Here is a 23617-nt window from a genome sequence, read left to right as displayed (position 1 = left end):
ATTTACTTTTTAAATTTTTTTTCAAACAAAATAGAGATAAAAAATTACCCTGTCAATCTCACCGAAAAGTTCACGACAGCATTTTAAATTCACAGCACTCACCATAGTTACTAACTTCTGATAACGCTATTAAGTCTTACTAAATAAATCTGTACTTTTGTACAGATTTGAACTTCTTTTCCATACACCACATCAGTTCACTTTAAGTTTCTCTTGTGCGTGTCCTTGGAATTGAAAATGTCCAATCTGCTATTAAGGCCAGTGGAATGAAAATCGTGGCTGTTTTAAACCATGAATAGGTTTCACATCAGCACTGCATCCCATCGTCCGACCGATAATTTTGGCTTTTTGTGCAGAGTAATGGTTCTGCTCAGTGTCCGGTGCCACGATAAATATCTCACAATGGCCATCCAAGTGATGTCACTGATATGCACAAAAGCTAAGAAATGTTTCTCGGGGAAAGTGATAGAAGATAACGCCTTCTTCAGACCATCTGGAATGTAACGAGGGCTTTATTATCAGAACATCTGAATGTGCATTCCGCGTCTCTTAAGCAAACTGTCCGGCCCTCACTTGGATAAAGCCCACAGACCAGGGTCCTGTTAATCCATATGAGTCTTCAGAGTATCTCCTGCTTTACTGTCCCTTAGAAAAATACAACAGAAAGTCATTACAAACAGAGCAATTAAAATGGCTAAAGCAATGTAATTCAAGTATGAGAAATCATTAAGTTTATGCACCCTTTATCCCTTCTTCCTCAGCAACAACAAGTCAGACTCACTATGGCACTAATTCAAAATGAAGCTTTAGAGACTGAGACCGTGTGAAGAAGAAAGATTAACTGTGTGAAGCCATATGACCATAAAATGCGACACCTACCAGCCACTGAAGTGAGGAGCTGCGTCAGGTGTACCTCCATTCTGTCCAGTCCCTACAGCACAACACACACAGATCAAGCTAACGCGGCTAGCATTAGTTTAACAAGCATTGTCCCGACAGAACAAAGAAAACTCACCTTGTCGGTAATACATATCGTTTACTGTATTCCCGTAGACTTTCCACGCAAAGTGAATTGCAATAAGACTAAAAATTAACCAGCTGAGTAAGATTTTGAATATGGACACTCTCATGTCGTTGGCTAGCCAGTCGTCCACAAATTCGGAGAGAAAGGACAGGCAGCTGTCAGCGATGCGGGAAAAAAACTCAAAATCCCACGACTCCTCCATAATGTCCGGCTATCCAGCTAATGCTAAACAAGTATGGGGTCAACCGTTTATCCAGTGGGTCATTTAAAAGTGAATACGTTGCTTTAGCAGCATATAATATGCGTTCCACACCCCTACAGTTACTCTGTTTACGTTGAGATGGCAGGAATAGGAAGTGACGCTATCACGCAGGTTCATTACCTCATTACGTATACATGTTTCCGTTTATATATATTTTTAATAACATTATTTATGTGGAATTTTATTCTACATTACTTTAATTTTTTGCCAAATTAAGTGGTGTATATTATTATTCACAGCTTTAATTATTTTGAAATTTATGTGTTTTACACAATTAAAAAAAATCCCAATCAACGTGTCGAACTACAGTGAAGGACTACATAGTACGAGAATTTAGAACTATATACTTTATACAGTCAACCCCTTTTATACATGCACATTTCTGTTTACAGGTTTCTAATTCGACGTGTGCATGGTATTGCTTAATTTCGCGTCACCTCATCATTTAAGCTCTTTACCAACAGATAATTTTTCAGAAATCTGAATAAGGTGTTTACAGAATTCTGATTTCTATCATAGCATTCCACTTAAATTAGAATATTTATTTTACATTTTTATTGTAATCTAAAAAAGGTAAAGAGCTAAAAAGGAATAAAAAGTATGATCCATAACTTGCAATGAAAACATAGGTTAAATCACCACGAATTGGGAACAACAGGAACAAAAATATACCAATCAATTTATTCCATGCTTCGTATGCAAAAAAAACAAAACAACAACAAATAGTGCACAGTAAAAGTAGTCAAATTACCCTTACAAAAATCCTGCAGCCTAAATAGTCACAGGTATAGTGTAATGTTTCTGTTTTTTAAAGCTTTCTTTCCATATTTTAAAGATTTGTTTTGAATAAAGTAGTTGCTTAAGAAAGCATCTGTAATCAAATTACATTTTTTTTGTAATTGAATCTAAGTAGATCACAATCACCTGTTCCATAAATGTTTTCATGTAAGGCATTACTTCACAACCTAATTTGCTATAATTTTTATTTGTGTTTTTTTCCTCTACCGCTGCGTCCCCGAGTGGGCGGGACTATCCAACGCCAGCGAGCAACCTGATTGGCCAGCTGGACTTGTCATCAGCGACTCCGGACGTTTGCTGTTGTAAGAGGAAAATTTGTTTTCTGCTCATTCTTGACAGCCCACTTGAAGCCGGGCTTCCGATGAAAGTTGATGTAGCAAATTCAATATTAAGCCCAGCGCGTCGACGTTACACAGTCGTAAGTTTTATTCGTTGTCTGTCTGATTTTACAAGAGCACGATTGATTGCATGAGCACTGTTATGTCAAGGCCATGAAATTGATCTGTGTTTCGCTTGCTAGCAGGCAGCGTTAGCTACGTAACTACAGTCAACATTTGCTGAGTTGCGTCGTCATTCACGGTCACACATTTGTCATTATGGAGAGGTTGATTGTCTTGACAGTTTGCAAGTTAGCAGACATGCGTGTGTTTATCGTGTGAATAGCATAAGGTATTTTTAATAAAACGTTAGGTCCCTCGGGCTCCGTCCAACCGACCAACGTTTGCCTGTAGTGCAACATTAAACTGGCCGCCTTAATCTGATTTAAATTCCAGTGTCTGTTGGGTATTTTGGAGCTGTTACTCTTCTCTGTAATCATGTGACCGAACCACTGCTCCAGTATGAGTGCTGCTATTCATAAAAGACCAGATATGCCTATGTCTCTGGGTAAATGCGCATTTATTACAAAGATGTTTGATTTGGTTTTTCCTTTATTCCCAGTGATTGGGATGGTATCATGGAGGGAGACAATCATCAAGACGGAGAGGCACAAGGAGTGAAGATTTGTGATCCCCCGTCTGGGAGCAATCCACCTGGTAAATGAATATTATATAGGCTTGGGAGATATTTAGACACTGTAACTAGTTTTGTTTTGTTAGCTTAACATATTCAAATTACAGTTTTGAATACTGACTATGTGCTCGAAGGGTAGATGGTCAGCTTTAATGTGAGATTATTCACATTCAAATTTGGAGCAGGGCTCAAAAGAACTCTTCTTATAAGCGGACCAAAGCCAGAGCACTTTTGAGTTAAAAGCTTTCTATTTGATAGATGCTCGGTGTCCCTTACTTATTTCTTCATCAGTGAAATGGACTAAAGGTTTGGAGTTTATTACCAGGTGTTGGGAATCCACAGATCTAGAAATCAGTATCTGTAAGTGAGCTTGTAGGAACATGATGAGTGGCTCACGCTGGTGTGCTCTGCCACACGAAAAGGAAGAAAAGCCTTCATGATATCCAGCCAGATATGTAACTCTTTCCAGTAGGTGACACATGCTATGTAAATTTACCATAAAGAGGAGACTTCACAAGAGCAAATACAGAGAGTTCACCACAAGATGTAAACAATTCTTAAACTTTAAGATTACAAAGGCCATATTAGAATATGCTAAAGACATTGTTGGAAGCCAGACCGGTTCTTGAATAGCATTCTTTGGACACCTGAAACCAAGATCAACCTGTAGTGACAGGAAGGCAGAGGGATGGCCAGTGTTTGGGACGGTTGACGTTGTGAGGCATTCATCTGTTTGGCAGTATTCTGTAGTGTATTCTTATCTATCCTACCATCCACTCTGTAAACCTGCTTAATCCTATTCAGGGTCACAGGAGGGCCTGAGCCTATCCCAGCTGCCACCAGGGCTAAGGGCCGATTGAATTCTGGGTCCATTGCTAGAGTAGCTTGTGATGGAAAGTTGATAACAGTTCAACTTTTGCCAGCAGCAGCGGAGGCACCGACCAATCAAATCGCCTGACTGATTGAGGGTCTGATCTCTTGACTGATCCGGAAGTGTTAAAGCACTGCATCACTGTTTATTCTGCTTAATTCCTAAACCCATAGAGCAGTTTGGATGTGAATACCTTCATATTAATGCTAAGATAATCTTTCATTCATTTTCTAAATAATTTTCATTATTACTTCATAATTAATTTTTTTCCCTTCATTTTAGCTGACACCTTGGCGACTTCTCTGTCCCTCTTGGGGAATCATATGTTTCCTGATCGGGTGGTGGGAACTGATTCAGCCATTGTTACGAGTGACCGCACTGAAAATTTGCACCTCTCGGATGCAACGGCAGAGGGGCCCAGTCTGGATCCAGAACCTCCTTTTAACCCAGAACCAAAGTTAGAGACTGAGGAGACGCAAAACTCGGAGTGTGAGAACAATGAACCAGCTGACAGAGGGACAGAGGAGGCTGCCATCAACAACGACCACAGCGACTCTGGGGAGTTTGTCGTCACAGTGCTGGCCAAAGCCAAGCTGGAGGAGCAAGGTATAGGTGTAAAGGGGAGATCGTCTCCCCTGTTGGAGGCAGGCATCCAGGAATCTCCTCCATTTACATCTCATCGTGATGAGGATGTTACAGCTGACAGCTGGCGGCAGCACAGGAAGCACGTTTTTGTGCTCAGTGAAGCTGGCAAGCCCATTTATTCCCGATATGGCAGCGAAGAGGCGCTTTCCTCTACAATGGGAGTCATGATGGCGCTGGTGTCTTTTGTCCAAAGTGGAGATAATATCATCCGCTCCGTGTATTCAGGTGAGAGTGTTGGATGGTGCTATTTTTGACTGTATGATTGTTAAAGTCACAGAAGATGTAGCATTTCTTACATGCGTGAACAAGAGCAAGTGAAGACGTATTTAACAGGATTTTCAGACTAGCAGCAACAGAGAACATATACTTGTATGTGAAAACTTCTGTCACTGTGAATAGCTTGATGAGTAAAAGACCAACTGACATGCAAAATGCATAAAACTCGATAAGAAACAGCTCTGAAGTGGGTAAAGATGGCATCTTCAGATTTGAGAATAAATAGCCCATCAATAATACAACGGCAGAAAGACTTGAAGCAAAAGCTTGGACACTCCATATGATTTGTGCGTGTAAACACTCTTGATAAGACTCAGAGTTTATTAACACTTTATTAATGTGATGTGATATAATATAACATATGATTGCTCCACCCCTGTGCACTCCAATGATTTTGGTCACCGTTTGGATTCATGTTGGAACACCCAACCTGTTGTCGGTGTGATGTTAACCAGTCTTTTTGTTCTCCCTTAGCTCAGGTTTTTAACTGTTTTCCATGTTTTGTTTTCCTCCAATCAGAGAAACACACTGTGGTGTTCTTACAGAAAGGGCCCCTGGTGCTGGTGTGTGTCTCTAGCAGCCGTCAGTCTGAGCAGCAGCTGCGTGGAGAGCTCCTCTACGTGTATTACCAGATCATTAGTATGCTCACCCAGGCCAGCATTTCCCGCATCTTTGAACACAAGAAAAACTATGACCTGAGAAGACTCCTGGCAGGCTCGGAGAAGATCCTGGACGGTCTTCTCAACCTGGTGGACTCCGACCCAAGCTTTCTGCTTGCAGCAGTGCATTGCTTGCCTCTAACTTCCTCTCTCAGGGACTCTCTCAGCCAGATCCTACAGAAGGCAATCACACCCAATCTGGTTTTCTCCATCCTCATTGCCAAGAACCAGCTGCTAACCATCGTCCAAGAGAAGACTGTCATCGAGGACACAAGGCTGGAGCCAGCTGACGTTCACCTGCTGCTCAACCTCATCGGAGCCTCCTCTGCCTTTCAGGCTGGGGAGATCTGGACTCCCATCTGCCTCCCTCTCTTTAATCCTGACTGTTACTTTTATGCATACATTTCTTACCTGGATCCTCCAGAATGCACGGTTTGTTTGCTGCTGCTCTCGACAGACAAGGAGGCTTTCTACTCTGTAGCTGAATGCAAGAGGAAGATAGAGGAGGCCATGATGGCTCAGAACTCCCTGAGCCTCATCGCCAAAGCGCAGTCGTACAGCGTGAGCCAGGTTGGCGTCTCAGACCTCAGGCACTTCATGTACAAGCCCTTTGATGTGCCAGACAACTACCGCCAGCTCACCCAGTTCACCAGGTGTGTGTGGTCATAATGATACGCATGTGATAGAACAATACAAATACCTTTTTTATTGTTAGAGTGAAAAAGCTGCGTCTCCTCCTGTAGTGATACTTTCCCTGATCATGATCACAACTTACATTTTGATTATGTCCAAATGAATGATTTTAGGCTCAGTTATGTGTGACTTTTTGAGCTTCACACACCTTCTTTGTGTGTGACCTGTCTGCAGCCCAGAGATGGAGGCTCCATACAGCAGCGAGGAGGAGAAAATGCGACTCCTGGATCTTTATCGTTACATGCACAGCCGCATCCATAGCACCTCGCGACCCCTCAAGCTCATCTATCATGTTGCCGAAAGGGAAACTCTGCTAGCCTGGGTATGTAGTTCTGTGTGTGGGTGCATTTCTCGTATGAGATTCCAAAACCGTTTCAATAGGATTGATACCATTCTCATAACTCCTGGTAATCTGTTTTTATTGTGAAACCGGAGCCAGCGTGCACTTTGATAGCCCGATAGAGTGACTGAATCTACCGCTGTGGTTAGATGTTTACTCGCTCTTATCACTGACACAAACGTCACGGCAGCATTGGATTTTCAATGATTTCTTTGAACCTTTCTTTTTCTGGGGTAAAATGATTGTGCATTTAAATTTTCATATTTTTTTTCCCCCATTCATTGTTGGTTTTACTAAACAAAAAGAAACTAAATTGACACATCCTGCTTTAAAAGCTTCTACACATCCACTTAGATCATGTAGCAACTCTTTACTTCTTGATACAAAGAGATATGATAGAATAGAATAGAATGAGAATAAAGTACATTTGATTAAAAGATGCTTTTTGCATCCTTTAACAGGGCTCTGGCAGTAATCTGGTTGGATAGTTGCAAAAACCGGGAAAAACCATAATGCTCGTCACTTGTTGAAACCCCCATTCACAAATTTGCTCCTGGTCGGCGCCCTCTTATAAGCTACATCGATATTATTTTCAATCATTCGCTTTCATGTAAGCAGGGCAGGACGAGCAACGCGCTTGATTCTAGTTCAGTCAGTGAGGTCGTTATGTTGTTCATCTCCCACCGATACCAGGAAGACATTAATCCCTCGTTTCACTCTGATCCAGCTAACAATAACCCGCACTGTTTGTGATACACTTCTCCTTTGTCCAGAGCTTGTAGCTCTTCTCTTCCCTGGAAAAATGAATATAAATAAAATCTTGGCTCACATTTGATTCACTAGTCCCTCAGTAGAAGTACTGGACATTTAAGAGAGGAGTTCCTAGTTTGATTCAGTTTGTGTTCCCTGTTCAATCTAACTGGTCTTTGTGGTGCTAATTCATTGTTTTTTTTTGGATTTACAGAAGAAGATTTGTGTTCATGCTTTTAGGGACTAAAGATAATAGACAGTTAAAAGCTTTTATGTCACACACAGAACTGGATTGTACCTGAATTGAATTAAAAGCAAATATCAAGTCAAAACCGTCACAAGTTAGTCAGTCCCCTTGGCAGATTGGTACACCTTAATTAGATTTGTTGGTGTCCGGGCACAGCGTTCCCTGTGAGCAGAGTTTTCCACAACAAGTTTTGATGCCTGTCTGGAGTCCTGTTGGAAAAACCCAGCCAGCCATTGGTTTGGCGTTCAGTGCGCTGAGGTGGTCCACCTCCTTCATTATTATTTTGGGAAAGTTGCAGATGTTAAATTTGGAGCAGCTCTGTTTTTCTTGACTGGCAGCCTCTCAGTTCACATCAGATTAAAACTTACTTCAGTGTAGAGGCCGTAAGACAGGCGCTCCAATAGATTCTAGTTAATTGTAGACCTGGATCAGCTGAAGGTGACAGTTTGAGTCTTTTTTTTATGATGTATGTAGGAGTGTCTGCACTATGCTGCACCAAGGCTCATGTTTTTTACATTTGATCCAGTTAGGTTTGGTGTCACCAGACAACTTCTCACGACACGGCTTCATGCTGTTGGCATCACAGACACGGTCTGCATCACTCTGAAGTTGACATTAAGTAGTTCCTACAGGTGTTAGTCTGCACCGGTGTGCTCAAGCTGTTTGAATGAATCGCAAAAATAATTTTGTTAGCACTGTAATCATTTTTACCAGGTGATTATGTTCTCACAGAGCTTTCATACAGTACCAGACAAGGAGGGTGACCAAGTCCCTCGAGTCTCGAATACTCCACACAGGAGAGACTGTCAAGGCCAGTGGGAGTCTATTTCAGAAGATAAAAATAAACCCGGTCCCATTTCCTCAAAATGCAACCGAGGCGTATTTCCTCTCTCCGGTTTTGGCAAAACCCCAGCGTAAATTCCTGTGACTGCTTCAAAAGTTTTAACGTTTCTAAATGTGTTTTTCATAACAGAGACAAACCAGTCCAGACCAGTGCAGTGGTTTAATGTGGACCAGCTGTAGCCCTGATCTCTTAAGAGGAAATTAAGAGTTTAGACATTTTCATCACCACTAACCCATTAATTAGTGTTTTTTTTAACCTGTATCTATCATTTTGGTTCTGTGTTGAATCGAAAATGAATTTAAACCTGAGCACTAGTTCGTCTTCTTCTATCTATATTAGAGATGTTGTCCAGTCAGTCTGTCACAGGTAAAGAATGGTTTGAAAAGAAATGATTAAAAGTCTACTGCCAGCATTACATTCAGGTCCTTGATGACGTATATATATACGTTGTATATATATTTGAACACTGAGCTAAAAAAAGGAAAGTGGATTTAATCTATGAACAGAGCCCGGCTAGAAGTTCATCATCATTATCTTGAGCTTTACTCTAAAGCTCCTGCTTAATATTTCATGAATGTAAAAGACATTAGTATAAATTTTATCATTCAACTTGGTATTTTCCATAATACTGCCCCTTTTCTTGAACTACTGTGACAGATGGTCTCCTCTTCAACTTAAATCTGTTTTCCTCTCCACCTTAGGTGACGAGTAAATTTGAGCTGTACACCTGCTTCAGCCCCCTGGTGACAAAGACTTGTGCCATCACCGCCATCACTAAGCTTCTAAGATGGATTAAGAAGGAGGAGGACCGTCTCTTCATTAGATACCCCCCGAAGTATTCAACTACTCCCAACCCCAGCAAAAGCTCTAAAGGTGGCAAATCTGACCAGCAGGACTCCACAGATAACGGTTTCTTATCTCTTCTATAGAACTCTGTTAGCACTATCATAGCTCTGCCTCATTCAACAGTAGTTTGTACACTGGTTCCAAGATAATTTTTTTAAACCTTCTGACACTCGTTGGACTTGACAAGACACTTGACTACAAGAATCAAAACACTATATTTTACACTACTTAAGGAGAACTGGTCTTCGGGACTATCCCTCCACCTGAAAAACGAAAAGCACGTCACTGCTTCCGTACAGAAACGGTCAGGGCGGAGCTGCGTCGGTACATTTTAATTTGAACTGTGGTAGAAAAATATTGACATGATATTTAAATGTTTTTATATTGTTTTATTACAGCAACGAGAGTTTGTGTGTTCTTTCTTCTTCTCACGGACAGTGAATGTATCGCACAGATATGCCACAACTTCGTCATTGTCTGTCTGTTGTGTGAGTTGATGTGAGGAGGAGAAAAATGAGGTCAAACCACCTTCCTTTTTTTTCAGACCAGGTCACACAGGTTTCTTCATACAAAGACAGCCTAACGTTGAGCAACAGTCTGAGGAGAAATAAGCGTGTGTCATCTTTTGGGATCAGCATGAACTGGAATAACAACTGGAACTGTCAGAAGGGGGGGGTGGGGGTGGGGGGGGGTGACGTTTCCAATGACGGCGTGGTTACAGGTTTTATTCGTGTCGTGTTTCCCAAAGAAACTCGGTGGGCGTCCATGTTTTTCTTCCCCGTCTTTTAAGCTGAGCAGATGCAACAGAGCTCAGTGTTTCTGCAGACCATCTCACACTTAATGCAGTGAGTCCAGGTAACTTCAGCTTTTTGAAAACTAGTTTTCTAATCATGGTCTAGAAATGATAGCCTCATCTTTGTGTTCTCTGAGGGATTTCCTGTCGATTCAAGTCTTAACAGTATGTCTGTAGTATTATGAAATAAATCCCAGGTTGCACAAATCCACGGTTGTCCTAATTATGCAGAGATGTGCAGAGTGTTTCTGTCTGAAATAACGAATGAACTTTAAGTGACACTTTACTCTGTGGTTGCGTTTTGATGTATTTATCATGTTTATTTCATGTCATGTCAGCTGACCCACTTTCTTGCACTCTCATTGGCTGTGGCTCACTTACAACTCCCATCAACCCCTTGGGAAAAATACCAAATATAGTGGACAATAAGTCGGGGCCTAAGACGTTAAATAGCATCTTTTTACTGTTCAAACATACTTATGCCTGCCCTTCTAACCGCTTATGAGCCGTTGGTCTGAGACTGAAAACCTTACAGTAAGCTTTAACTGGTGAGAATTTCTCTTCAGAGCAAAACTTGTGAGCTGAAAATGTAACAATGGGGAAATGTGGTGACAGGCAAGCATTCCACTCCAGGAGCCTTCATAAAGGTTTTCATGATAACAGGTAAGGTCAATATTTACTCATGTCTCAGTTGCAGTGGTTATTAAGGGAAGTATGCTTACATTTGAAGTACGTCGGTAAATAAAACATCCCCCACATTCCACCAAGACTCATACTGACGTCATGTCGGTGTCATTTAGAGCATCTATCGATTGAATCTGACCTAACAGCCAGCTGGAATCTCCTCTACTGAAGCTGTAACTGTGCACCTTCTCAGAAATGAGTGTTTTATGTTAGTACAGCACGAGTCAGAGGCCCGATCCCACTTACCCACCTTTGCTCTACCACCAATCCTTCTTGGTAGACTTCAGTACCCCTTTTCATTTAGAAACGAGGGTTAGCGGTCATTTAGCCCTTCAAATGGAGCTTGGGGGTTCAATTCTATGTTTGTTTGACAGCTGCAGCTCCATCGCCAAAAGGAAAGGTTCACCTTACAGACATGTCCGCATGCAAAACAAAGGGGTGGGACTAAAAGGGAAAATTTAAATCTGGTCAGAGATTTAAATCAGACCAGAAACACATTGTGGACGTCCGTCTCTTGCATTCAGTGTCAGCCTCACGGCTACCACTGAACACACTCCAGGATGTCCACAAGAACTCACTCCTTGTTTGTGTTAATAAACATACGCAGCATGGTTATTTATTATCGAACTGCTGTCATTGCTGATCAACTATATAACCACCTCCACAGTTAAACCCCCCCCCCAACCAGCAAACAGTGGATTATATAATAGTGCGAGAGGCTGCAAAGGTCAGCCAAAAACGTCCATTTTTCAGCCGCATTTGAAGCCACCAAGTCAAACAGTGTCGCTGTATTCAGTTCAGATGCATGGATTAACTTCTCATGATTTAGACAGATTTAGCTTAATTTGAGGGAAGAAACTGAGCCAACAGCTGAAAAAACTGATAAAAAAAACCCCACCACATGCAGTTGTTTCAAACAGCATTTATTCTGGAGTGAGAAAATATTGTCTCAGGCAGACTAAAGATCTTGCAGAACAATTTTAAATGACAAGATCAAAAATCTCCCGTGCCACCGAGGGGAAAGGAAAAAAAAAAAAAAAAAAAAAAGGTCAGTTCAGAATCTACAGAATTAAGGTCTTGTGCCACCTCACTTCTATAGAATATGTTCCATCGACATGTTGGTGAATACCATCACTATAACAAAGAGCTACTTTAGCATCATACATAAATCTTTTTCAATATTTTACTTTTTAAATAACACTCTCGACTGCCACAAGTTATAAATTAAAATCTATATTTGATTTTTGCATTCCTTAAATTACTTCATGTAAGCGAATATAAACATACATTTACATATTTACAGAACTATACACATGCACTTGTACTACACTGAGGTTGTATACATACATGTATAGTAGAAGCTGTACACAAACACACACACACACACACACACACACGCTGGGTTGTTGCCACATATATGGCTCCAGGAGTCACCAATCCTACTTTCTCTTTTCTTTTTAACCCGACCATTTGTGCTTTTTTTTTCAAGTCTTTACAGCCAGATTTGCGAACAAATGCAAGCTCTTCAGTGACTAAATGCAGCCAATTTACCTGCTTCACCTCTGTAGTGGCTTCACATCTTACCGACCACCGAGCCCCGCCCACATTTCAGTATAATACAGTTTCACAATATGGAAAAATAAGCAAACACCTTTAAAGTCTCACCAGCAACGCGTCATAGCTGGACTAAAAGTTCAGCCATGTGAACAAAATTGGTCGTTTCAGTTTCATCTGATAAATCATCCTCAGAACAAACCTACAGCGTCTCCTTGGAGTCAAATGAGGAGCCAACCACTTTTAATGGTGATGTCACAACCATCCACTGCAAGCTTGATTTTATACTCTGAATAACAGAAGGAGGAATAGGGTTGGAAGCTAAAAGGCTGCGTTTTATGCAGCTTATCACACGGAGGAACTGAAGGAAAAGTTTGGTGCGTTTCATTAAATGCAGAGCGGGCCGATCACAGAGGAATTTCTCTACTTAAAACTATTTTTAATCCATCGAGTCCAGCTATGACGCGAGTGTTAAAGTGGGACTTTCACATTTCATTAAACACAGTGACATTTCAATGGCAAATAAAATCTAAAAAAGTTTTAAATCGACACAATCCCTTTGACCAATAAACAGTTTCGCTTCTCTCAATCAACTCTCGACTCACTTTGGCCTAAAAATCTTCATATGAGCACACAGCAACAGTGGTTGTGTAAAACAGTCATTTAAAAAAAACTAATCAATCAACAACAACAACAAAGTAAAAGGAGTCATTAAGCACTTTTCCCCTCCATTTAAAAGAAAAAAATCTGCCCGACATTTTCGCAGAAAACTCTCAAAAACCGTCACCTTTTGGAAATGTTTCCCACGTTTTTTAAGAGCATTAAAGAAGCTTCTATACATATAATCAGGCAGCTTGTTTAGGATGATAAAACCTTTGAAATAAAATCTATATGAAATTGGAGGGAGTGAAGTTAAGATTTCCTCTCACGTGGTTTAAATGCACCATGGCTCGGTCATATGCAGTGTGTACAGACTTGCGGACGCTGGGTTTCTTGCCTTCCATCAGGCGCAGTTTGTCTACAGTGTCATCCAGCCCCAGCGGCAGTAGTTTGTCGCGAGGGAGCCATTGCCTAAAAAAAAAACAAACAGAAAACACCCAAGATGGACCATTTTCAGACCGGTTCTTGATCGATTCCAATGTCAGCATGAAGCTTCCCCACCTGGCAGGACCTTACCATGTTCTTTTGGTGTCAAAGAAGAGCACTAAGAAGAGCTTTTCACCTTCTTCTGTTTGTCTCCATTCACCCAGTTTGAGCACCTCCACGGGAGGTACTGGAATTGGGATGCCATTGTGAAGGAGTCCTTCCTGAGGCATGTCTGGATCGACAATCTGTAACAGTGGATTATAACAGATTATAACAGCCCAGCACACTGGATATGTATTCCATCCACTGTGCAAAGGTTTTAAGCCAGCCCTCATTTCTTTATATACAGACAGGAAAATTAAAAAGGTGCAGCAATTCAAAACATGCATCAATGGAAATACAGTGTATAAGGTTGAGTGGGAAAATACTGAGTTTGTACACTTCTAAGAAGCTTCAAAGTCAATATTCAACCCTCTCAGACAAGGTTTCTTCAAGTATGAATAGTTCTCCAGGCTTTATGAAGGACATATCAAAGCTCTTCTTTGGATGTTGGCTGCCTTTTGTTCTGTTCTCTGTCAAGATGATCCCACCCTGCTTCAATAATGTTGAGGTCCGGGCTCTGGGGAGGATTCATCCCTCCATAAAACCTGTTGCCACTGATTTCCAGCCCAGTTCTGTCGTACCGCAGCCTTTTCTCCCTGTTTCCCTTCCTTAAGAACGGCTTCTTGACAGCCACCCTTCATTGAGACCATTTCTGATGAGGTTTCAGGGAACAGTAGATGGACCAACTGAAGGTCCAGATGTGACTCAAAGCTCCTGTGTCAGGTCTTTGCTGGGCTACTCTTAAGAATATCTGTTCATCTGCTGAAGATAGATCTTTAGGCCCGACACTTCATCTTTTTTCCACTTATCCAGTTTCTTCAACACTGCCCACGATGCACTTTGTCAAGTTTTCGCCTAAAAACCTTTTGGGAATCACCTTGTAGGTGCAAAAATACTATTTTATGTCTGTCTAACTGTGTTCTCTTCTATGCCTTTCATAGATAAAGTTGATTCACTGGTCCATCCCTTGAGATGGGTAACTTCTCTTTGTTTGACTGAGTCTCAGATCAGTTTTAAATGGCTTAACAAACAACAACAAAACAAGGACTGTACAGAAAGTGAGTGAAACGGCCCATGTCCAAAGAAAAGCTTTGAAAGACTGACACAAAGCCTGGAGGACCACTGTAAATAATCAAGTCTGGCTGCTTGGAAGCAGAATGTAAAGAATCAAGGGCCGACTCAACACTTTTTCACAGGACTGTACAGTCCAAATACACTCTCACCATTGCCGGGTAGGAAGGATATCCTCTGCATTTGGCCCAAACTAGGTCCAGCGGTGAAAGTTCAGTCTCACTGTCTAAAGACAGAAGTGTCGACTTTCCTGTGAACGGTGCAAGTATTTTCAGTTAATCTCCATTGGTGACAGCTTTTGACCCCCAGACTTTATTCAAACTGTATTTTCACACGACAGCTGCGAATGTTTCTGTGCGACTGTTACTTTGGGATTAGAATTACAAAGAAACCTACATGTGACTGTATTTGTATTGCTTTGTCATGATACACACCCGACCCAGACATGTCTCCATTCTCTTTGCTCGGTACTTTGGCCAAAGCTGGTTTACCCCGACTACGTTTGGGAGGGGAGACCCTACAGGTGAGAGGAGAGAGAGAAGCACCAGAGAGAGGGGTCATTTTTCAGCTTAGGTTCAGTTTATGGCAACAAAGATACAATTTAGTACTAAATAAAATCCAAGATAGTATGCTTGCTCGTAAAAAAAAACAAAAAACAACAACAACTCACGACTGCACAAACCTGCAAACTGGTTTGTCTCACTTCAAGTGACAATCACACCTACTAGATGTGTGAATATCGTAGGCCACAGTGTTTTCACACTGTCTGGTGCCACATATGCAGTGCTTACCAAAATTCTAAATTCATTTGAACTAAGACATCAATTCATAGTGAAACCAGTGTATTTTTCTTCCTGTAAAAAACAACATCACCACATAGCTTGCATAAGAGGGCTTCACCACCACTAGTTGCTCTTGGATAAGGTCCGTGCCCCCTTACTCACGTTAAGTTTGGGTCATCATCATCGTCCTGGTCTGTAGAGGTGTGCTTTCCATTTGTCAGGCCTGGTCAAACAACGAGTTAAATGGTTACAAACGTGAACTTACGATGAAAAGCAAACGCTGGCAACGCAGCGACCTACTCTGCCTTACCTTCTTGTTTGGGTGGCGGCGGAGGTTTGTCGGCTTCGCTCTCTGAGCTGGGGCCTCTGGATCTCAGGTGGTGGGAGGAAGGAGACGAAGGTGCGGGGGAGGCGTTCGGAGTGGGAGGTAAGGTGGTGATGTTGTTCACACTGGCTGAATTTGGGCGAGCAGGACTGATATCCAACCCATTGGTTTTCTCCTCAGATGTTCTCCCATTCTCCTCTGGGGAGGACTTATTTTTTGCCATTCGAGCCCCATTTTTAGCCTTCTTAAACAAAATGGATGTGCGACGACCGACTCCGACCAGAGGCAGAGTTGGGGGTGTGCCGAGTGGTGTGACCTCGTGAACCGCCTCTGGTTGGGAAGAAGGCGTTTCTCCGACCTCCGCCTCCTCTTCACCTTGGCTTTTGCTTCCACTGCGGGATGATCTCTGACGCTTGTAGGAACGCCCGGGCGACCTTCGCCCGCCTGTTACAATGCCCAGGACAGGGGGCTCGAGAGGGGCATCTCCTGGCAGGGGTGATGATACTGGACAGGTAAGCTCCAGCACAGGTGGGGAGTCATCTGGGTCAAAGAGAAATTTGTCAATAATAAATTAAAAAAAAATTTAAAAAAATGCTGAAATTATTAATCAGTTAAGCAATTTATGGTGTGAAATCACTGGCCATTTACTGCTTTTAGCTCATTCTTCAGGTGATTTGCTGTTTGTGTGTTTTATGCAATTGTTAGTGGAATATCTCTGTGCTTGTTAGTTCGTAAAAACAAGATATGTGACCTCCTTGAATTGAACAGACTGTTATCAAGACAAATTGCATGAAAAAGATCAAAATAATATTGATAGTAAAAAAATATCTTACCCGTCCCAGAGTTTGACACGGCTGTCAAAGGCCCATTATCCACACTTGCCTTCGCCTTCTTCTTTTCCTTCCTCTTCTCCTCTTCTTCCTCCACCTTCTCCTCATCCTCTTCATCTTCTTCTTCATCCTCCCTGTTATTGCCGTTCACGGACTGAGCGTTTTGCTGCTGCTGGTTCATTTTCTGCCTCAGGGTGTTGATCTCTCTGCGCAGCAGTCGGATGCGTTTGGTGCGGCCACCACTGGTGCGCATGGAGGTGACCATGTCCAGTTTATCCAGTAAGGCCTTTAACTGCTCATCTGTGGTCAGGTGCAGTCTGTTCTCTGGATCCAGGACAGAGTCGACTGCGAAAAAGCAAAAAAAGAAATGAACAGATGAGGTGTTTAGGTTATGTTCAGGGGAAAAAAACCCAACAAACTTGTGGTTTACAACGTTAACTCACCATCATCCCATGAACAGTTGTAGAAGCCATGTTTGTTTGGAGCTTCTGGCAGGTGCATGCCAGTGCTGGGGTCCAGGCCAATGCTCTGGGACTGTCTGTGGGCATGACGGAGAACAGCACCCCCCACTTCCCGCAGCTGTAAGGCTGCTTTGTGGAACATTGTGTCCTTGGAGTTGTACTTGAGGCAGTTGGAGATCATGAGATCAAAGTCCCTCTCCAAGTCTGCAATGGAGCAATAGGCATGTCCCTCCAGTTTGGTACGCATAGTGGAGAAGTCCATAGGTTGCGATATAAACTCCAAGTAATCTGGGACCTTAGTTGATCAAAAATAAGAGTATCAGCTGAGCCTTAGTTAAGCTAAAGCAACACAATGTTGCTGAAAGAAGCTTGTATATCTGGATTTCCTCTAAGCACACAAACCTCTGATAGATTGACGGGCTGAGAGAAGATTTTGGCTGTGTCCTTCTCCTGTAGTTGGTCCAAGGTGGTTCGCAAAAGCACCAAAGCAGGAGTCAACTTTAATTCAAGGGCAGCCTGCTGGATTTTCATCTGATGGCGAGAACATAAATAAATGAGGGAGAGCAGAGGAAACACAAGGTCACTTTACAGGGTTTAGATGAATGGCGAATGCTGCAGAGAGGGAGAAAGAGATTAAAAGTGCATCTATTATATCAGTGCTATTTCAGTCTCGATTTAGGGACATTTTACTTGAAGCATGACCATTACAACGGTTTCATTTCTACTACTTATTATGCTAGAGAATGGCCATACTTGAAAATGTTACATGTAATCTTCTAATCATCCTGTATGTAATCGTCTCTTGTCTCAGACCTGTTCCCTCTTTAGCCGCTCTCTCTTGCGGATGAGTTCCACCAGAAGCCGGGCTCTCTCCAGGTCTTGCCTCAGCTTTTGCCAGTATCGTAGTTCCTCTCTCGCAGCACTGAGCTTCTCATCAGGCTCCCGCTGATCATGGGGAAAAAAAAAGTGAGAAAACAGATCGATAAAATACTGATTATTGCATTAAACATTATGATCAAATCTGATATAATCACAGACCATTTGAAGTCATTTGAATAAAATCAAGTTTAATTTAAATATAACAATCTTCACAGTAACTATTTGCTTCTGAATTATATTTCATCATCTCAACTTTTTAAGTTCATGTTGTGGATGGAAGACTCAAACGATTAGAATGAGGTCAGCAGCAATAAGTGTGAAGGATCATGTGGAAGGATTCCATCAATCTCAAGCAGCCATTACAAAAGGCCTTTTTTCTTTCACATTGGGGGTGTCATGAGTCAAAGCACAGAGACAGCATGAGGAGGACTAAGTTGATCTGATAAAGAAGGTAGTAACTGAGGCCAGCTTCACGGATCATCCCATGCTTAAACAACGACGCTGTCGTCACTTAGCTGATTCCACGACACCGGCTTGATGTGTGTAATCCAACACCGATGCGGGGCTGAGCTTCCTGTGTCTTTTACGTGCGAGTTACCAAGGAGGAATCCAAGGTAGCGGGTTAACAAGAACATTTTTTTTTTCGCCAATAAGTCACAACTGACATGTAAAAGGTCTAAAGTTAGGTTTTATTTGGATTTTACACCTAAAATCAGCTAGAAAACAACCTAAATCTTAGTGAGCTGCTCTCACTCAAGGAATTTCAACAAAGTTGAAGCTTTAAGTCTGATGCCTTTTCTTTAGTTCTCGTGTTTCTAGTTTCCTTTGGTTTTGTTGTTCATTTCCTGTGATGCATACATGTAAACATTTAGTCAGTTGCAGATATGTAGGGCGTGCACTGGTGTAACCGTTGCTGCTCTGATCTGCTGACTGTCTTTGGTCAGGAGAAAGACATCTTAAAAGAAGAGTCTTTTGCCAGTTGAATAAATTCAATTGAATTATTCTTTATGGGGTACAGGTGAGACGTAAAGAGGTTTGATTCCAATAACTTAATATACAATACACCACAACATTACAATACCCAGTGACAGTTTGGGGGGGGGGGGGTCTAAAAACAGCATGGATGTCAGTTAGAGCTGTGGTCAAAGTCATGAGTCAAAGGTGTTAAAACCACATGCGCTTATTTAACAGACACATAGTGAGAATTTGCTTTCTTAAACATGTTTTACTCTACTGATAACTTTAAAGGTTTGGTACAGCATCACTGTTGTGTTTTCCATGGTATGGATGACAGCTGTGCTCACCTGCTCTGCAGTCCGGTGGGCCTGTAGATGGGAATGAAGCCGGCGTATTAAAGGCATGCCGTTTCGTGACTGTCGCTTCAGTAACCAGTAGTTATGAAGCCTCTGCATGAACTGATTCTTCCTTTGGACTTCAACTCCTGTGCAGATCTTGTTCAATCTGTGACAAACAGCGTAACAATTACAGATAAAAACCTGTGAGGAAATTATAGTCGTTAATAACACCAGAAAAGATCAACTATAGCATCAGGGAACGCCTGAAAAATAATTCACTGGATTGAAATAAATATCAGTGAAAGTAAAAGAAACCACACTGAAGCAACAGGTATGCAAATCGGACAGAATGCAAATATCACACCTGTGAGAGGGGATCTGAGGCACAAGCAACACAGGAACATTCGAGCGGCGTGTCGACCCAGATCCTTTCGCATTCTTCTTTTTCTGGCCTTTGGTTGCCTTCTTGTTGGTTGGTGAAGGAGGGCTTTGAGTATAGGACCTTTGACCCCGGGTACCCCTCCCTCCCACCAGCCTCCCTTCCACTGACTCATCTCCAGACCCGTCCTTCCGTGACCCAACCGGAGAGTGATGCTCACAGAAAGCAGTCTTCTTCACAGAGAAGGTGGTGCCATTAACACCCGTCTCTCGGACCGGGTCTATCTTCATAAACAAACCGGCCTTCTGGGCGCAGGTGACATGAAAAGCCCTGTAACAGTTGGCTTTGTGGCACTGAATAGATGCTCCCCTGCCTTTCTGCTTACACAGATAGCAAGTGAGCTTCCAGCGTGCAGGAGGGATATTCTTGACCCCCTCAACAGGCTCCAAGAACACTGTGTTAGCAAAGCACACCTCCGGGATCCATATGGCACAGACAACATGGGCCCATCGTCCATCACTCGTCTGTTTGAAGGCACCTCCTCGGTTGGGACAGAGCACACAGTCTACGGGGCGGGAGGGGGACTGCAAGCAGCAGCGGCACAGCCACTGTCCTTCAGGTACATAGGGCACACCGTAGCACTCCTGGTGGACAGCCAGGTTGCAGATGTCACAGAAAAGGATGACATTGCTGTTCAGACATTCATCGTCCAAGCAAACGCAGCAGAAGGCATCCTCGTCAACGGCACTTTGAGACAGAGCCTGGCTGCGGGACTCCAAGATGGACTCTCTCTCCAGGCGGTCGATCAAAAGCTCAAAAGTGTCCGGAGATACAGACGCGTGGCCATCAGACACGCGCTTTTGGTTCACCATCTCCAGCCAGGCCAGGTCCTCCTCGTCCATGTCATACTCAGCCACAGCATCCTGCTCCTCCCCAGACTTCTCTATGAAACGGTAATAGGATGCTGGGAGAGGAGGTGCCTCTGAAGGGGAGGCTGAAGTCAGCGCACGGAAGGTGGGCTCAGGCAGAGGGCTTTGGTGGGACGGGTGCTGGAAGGAGTGAGTAGATCCTGTGTGCTGCTGTGAACCAGATCGCTGGTTCTGGTGAGATGTATTTTTACCACTCCTCCTGCTTTTAGTGTTTGAAGGTTTCCTCCACGATTTGCTTTTATTCTGCGTTTGCTCGCTGTTCTCCTTGTTGCTGTTGCACTCCACAATGTCCTGAGCCATCATCTCGTCCTCCGTGATAACTGGCAATGGATCCGTGATGTTAATCCGATGGAGCCTTCCATCGAGGTCCACTTCCACTATTTTCTGGGCCTGAGCGTATGTCAATGTCTCCCTGGATGGAGAGAGCTGCAGTCTGTAGGGCGAGGGGGCCCGCAGCTGACTGGACGACCCCCTGCCCCTTCCTCTCCCTCTGCCTCGACCCCTTCCCATCTTGAGTCTTTTAGCAACTGTCTCGCATTCCCACCTCCTCACCTTCCGCATGGGACCTTAACAGCTCCCTAACGGGTAAAAAGGAAGAAAAAGAATAAGTTTAATGTCATGATTCAAGTTGCTGCACCAACACAGTATTTCTGCTGTAGAGAATTAACTGCAAATATTGACTATGGCTGCTGTATATTCATATCGGAAGATGATTTAAAGATATAAATACTGGGATGGGAACCAAAGGGCCAATCTGTTTGAACATAAAAGTGTAAGCAAAGGAGTATTCTAAGCACTTGCTGAATCTCTGTCACCGTCAGTCTAGTGTTGGTTAAAACTAAAAAAAAATAACGTTGGGCACTTTTTTGACGAAGCATTTTATATCCTTTATCCTGAAAGGTGCAGTATTTGTTATATTGTACATGTTGTCTTCACTCTGAAAGCGCTTGACATAATTTTTTAAATCCATGAGGGAACATTCAAAGGAATAGCTATTTTTAAACAGTAGTCTGGAAAAAGAAAGAAAGAATTAAAGAAAAAAGAAAATATCAAATCCATTTGACATTCATAAAAATCATCTATATATCGTTTATATATGTGTTTATATCAGTGTATATGAGGGATTTTATTTCAGGAAATTATAATAAATGTGTGAAAAGACGTCAACTCTGGAGCTCTATAATAACACATTTTACCTCAAGAACTCTTGCTGCACAAACTCAACTACAGTAACTTTCGCATTCATTGCATGCATACGTGCATCTCAGTCGTCTCTCTATTGGCCCAATATGGAGTCTGTAACACGACCGTTTGTCTCCTGGGCCAATCAGAATCAAGCACCGTGTTTTTTTTTTCCCCTGTTGCCGTCTGTAGTTCGGTTGTCGAGCGCTAAATACCAGCCCGAGTATCTAACATCTGTCAGCCATTTTAGGCGCACAACAGCAGAGACAACGCTTGTGTTGCAAGTTGATTAGCAGCCCAATTATACATGCAAACAGAAACCAGTGAGCAGATGCTCTAAATGCACCGTGCCTTAATGCATGTATTTAATGGCATGTGTACATTAGATCACGACACAGCAACTGCAACGGTCCAGGTATTTCTTTGTGCTCCAGACCCCTGCAAAGAGGCTGTCTCTTGCTGATGTGATAACGTTACTCGATCGGACAGAATACACGGATGTCGTGTGACAAAACGGTGGAATTTCTAAGCAATGCCGAAAATACTAAAAACACCAGAGCCTTTTACCTTGAACAGTCGTCCTCTGTAGTGCGAGTCCCAAACAGAAAAACTGCACCAGGCTAAATGTCAGCTAGTGACAGACTCCGACCAAGGCGGACATGCTAGCCGTTAGCTTAGCTAGCCGGTAATTTCAGGAGCGACAGCGTCATCTTCAACGCTTCGCCTCTCTGCCGCGGCTTCGGTTGAACACGCAAACTAGACCCGGTGTCATTGCTGGGGGTTGAACCTTTTGAATGCTGATGGCTAGCAACTTGGGGACAGCAAAATCCCGAAGATATCAAATTAATGTACCTTGGATGAGGCTAAATATTCAGTCAAGATGGCTTGAAAAATACGCCCCTTTAAAAAAAACCACCTCAGCCAATTATAGGTCGCCGCTGCACCTCGCACGCGACGCGCACCGATTTGTGATTGGTCCGTGAGACAAACCGAATTCACCGGATTCTTCCTGGAGCTCATCACAGAAAGAAGCGATGAGATAAAACAACGACACGTTTGTTGCGCGCCTTCTGTCCTCGACCTCATCTTCGTCTAAAAACCATGCTCCACCTTCTTACACACCTTTTCGCAGACTAGAACGTGGAGCCTTTATTATTCATTTATCAGATATAATCCAATATCCAAAACCGGCATATTTAAAACAAAGCAAAGTGTATACATCCATACATCATAGTTTCATTTTAATGTACATAGTAGTTGTACAAAATAGAGATTTGTTGCCATTTCTATGGCTATGTCTGTTAATTTGTCTGTGAATTATAAAACAACACAAACGTGTAAAGCATCTACGTTCTCAACCTTGATGGAATTTGGCCAAACAATCTCAAGCTATACTTGGGATCAGCAATTAATTATTATTATTAATATTATTATTGGTGAATTTGCATACAACACAGGTTGATAAATTATTGCTTATTCTATTAAATATGAAAACATACCATTGTGAAATTTTCTAGAGCCCCTTTTTCATGTTGAAAAGGGAAACAGTATAATACTCTTGCTTTAGTATAATTTATGGCCAAAAAAGAAAAGCACATATTTTAGATGCCAGGACGAGAGAACATATAGGTGGTTCTTTTTTATTTGTTGTGATTTTCCATTATTAGCTCTTTTTATGCTCTCAAGTTTATCACATGGTTTACATTTGGTGAGGGATTTTACTCATACTGAAATTATCCTTTTATATGATCCTCATTTGGAGCTCTCTTATTATTCCAGTGAATCATAATAATAATAATTTAAATTTGTTTCAATTTGGTAGTGTTTTCGGCAGTTTCCAGTGAAATAATTCATTTTCATAACTTTCACCTCTGCAGATTTTTAAAAAGGGATAGAAGCAGCATGATGACAGATCACCCCCATGACAACTGAGAAGCTATAAATGTTTAAGACTTAGATCCAAGAGTGATCATGCTAAACAAAGAGCAATCTGCAAGAG

At 42.3% G+C, this 23617-nt stretch overlaps 3 protein-coding genes across 3 annotated transcripts; 1 reads left to right on the top strand and 2 right to left on the bottom strand.

Annotated features, from left to right (window-relative positions):
* Positions 1 to 496: 496 nt before the first annotated feature.
* tcta (T cell leukemia translocation altered) lies at positions 497 to 1395 on the bottom strand. The gene is made up of 3 exons (XM_072381962.1): positions 1016 to 1395; positions 880 to 931; positions 497 to 645 (listed from the first exon to the last, which is right to left on the bottom strand). Exons 1-3 carry the CDS (start codon positions 1224 to 1226, stop codon positions 603 to 605), a joined length of 306 nt encoding a protein of 101 aa, XP_072238063.1. The 5' UTR covers positions 1227 to 1395; the 3' UTR covers positions 497 to 602.
* A 961-nt stretch (positions 1396 to 2356) lies between these two features.
* Positions 2357 to 10268, top strand: mon1bb (MON1 secretory trafficking family member Bb). Its single transcript, XM_072381958.1, has 6 exons — positions 2357 to 2502; positions 3024 to 3118; positions 4249 to 4836; positions 5407 to 6199; positions 6414 to 6561; positions 9122 to 10268. The coding sequence occupies exons 2-6, from the start codon at positions 3040 to 3042 to the stop codon at positions 9347 to 9349; spliced, it is 1836 nt and encodes a 611-aa protein (XP_072238059.1). The 5' UTR covers positions 2357 to 2502; positions 3024 to 3039; the 3' UTR covers positions 9350 to 10268.
* A 1382-nt stretch (positions 10269 to 11650) lies between these two features.
* On the bottom strand, positions 11651 to 22516 carry brpf3a (bromodomain and PHD finger containing, 3a). Its single transcript, XM_072381957.1, has 13 exons — positions 22186 to 22516; positions 19493 to 21014; positions 19138 to 19294; positions 17768 to 17899; positions 17357 to 17485; positions 16937 to 17249; positions 16497 to 16838; positions 15649 to 16203; positions 15501 to 15561; positions 14991 to 15073; positions 14709 to 14806; positions 13474 to 13628; positions 11651 to 13368 (listed from the first exon to the last, which is right to left on the bottom strand). Exons 2-13 carry the CDS (start codon positions 20995 to 20997, stop codon positions 13185 to 13187), a joined length of 3714 nt encoding a protein of 1237 aa, XP_072238058.1. The 5' UTR covers positions 20998 to 21014; positions 22186 to 22516; the 3' UTR covers positions 11651 to 13184.
* Positions 22517 to 23617: the final 1101 nt, after the last annotated feature.

Source organism: Leuresthes tenuis, unplaced genomic scaffold (genome assembly GCF_036924035.1).
Source record: "Leuresthes tenuis unplaced genomic scaffold, fLeuTen1.0.hap1 SCAF_3, whole genome shotgun sequence".
NCBI classification, from domain to species: domain Eukaryota; kingdom Metazoa; phylum Chordata; class Actinopteri; order Atheriniformes; family Atherinopsidae; genus Leuresthes; species Leuresthes tenuis.
The sequence above is the reverse complement of the archived record's forward strand: the minus strand, read 5'-3'. Positions and strand labels throughout refer to the sequence as shown.

What these genes read in the sequence shown, in the direction of transcription:
- mon1bb (XM_072381958.1), top strand. Translation starts at nt 3,040, where the DNA reads ATGGAGGGAGACAATCATCAAGACGGAGAGGCACAAGGAGTGAAGATT. An exon ending in CAGCTCACCCAGTTCACCAG is followed by an intron (nt 6,200 to 6,413) that starts GTGTGTGTGGTC and finishes ACCTGTCTGCAG; the next exon opens with CCCAGAGATGGAGGCTCCAT. An exon ending in GGGAAACTCTGCTAGCCTGG is followed by an intron (nt 6,562 to 9,121) that starts GTATGTAGTTCT and finishes TCTCCACCTTAG; the next exon opens with GTGACGAGTAAATTTGAGCT.
- tcta (XM_072381962.1), bottom strand. Translation starts at nt 1,226, where the DNA reads ATGGAGGAGTCGTGGGATTTTGAGTTTTTTTCCCGCATCGCTGACAGC. An exon ending in CGATATGTATTACCGACAAG is followed by an intron (nt 932 to 1,015) that starts GTGAGTTTTCTT and finishes GTTGTGCTGTAG; the next exon opens with GGACTGGACAGAATGGAGGT. An exon ending in GCTCCTCACTTCAGTGGCTG is followed by an intron (nt 646 to 879) that starts GTAGGTGTCGCA and finishes TATTTTTCTAAG; the next exon opens with GGACAGTAAAGCAGGAGATA.
- brpf3a (XM_072381957.1), bottom strand. Translation starts at nt 20,997, where the DNA reads ATGCGGAAGGTGAGGAGGTGGGAATGCGAGACAGTTGCTAAAAGACTC. An exon ending in CCCACCGGACTGCAGAGCAG is followed by an intron (nt 17,900 to 19,137) that starts GTGAGCACAGCT and finishes CCCCATGATCAG; the next exon opens with CGGGAGCCTGATGAGAAGCT. An exon ending in AGCGGCTAAAGAGGGAACAG is followed by an intron (nt 17,486 to 17,767) that starts GTCTGAGACAAG and finishes TCTCGCCATCAG; the next exon opens with ATGAAAATCCAGCAGGCTGC.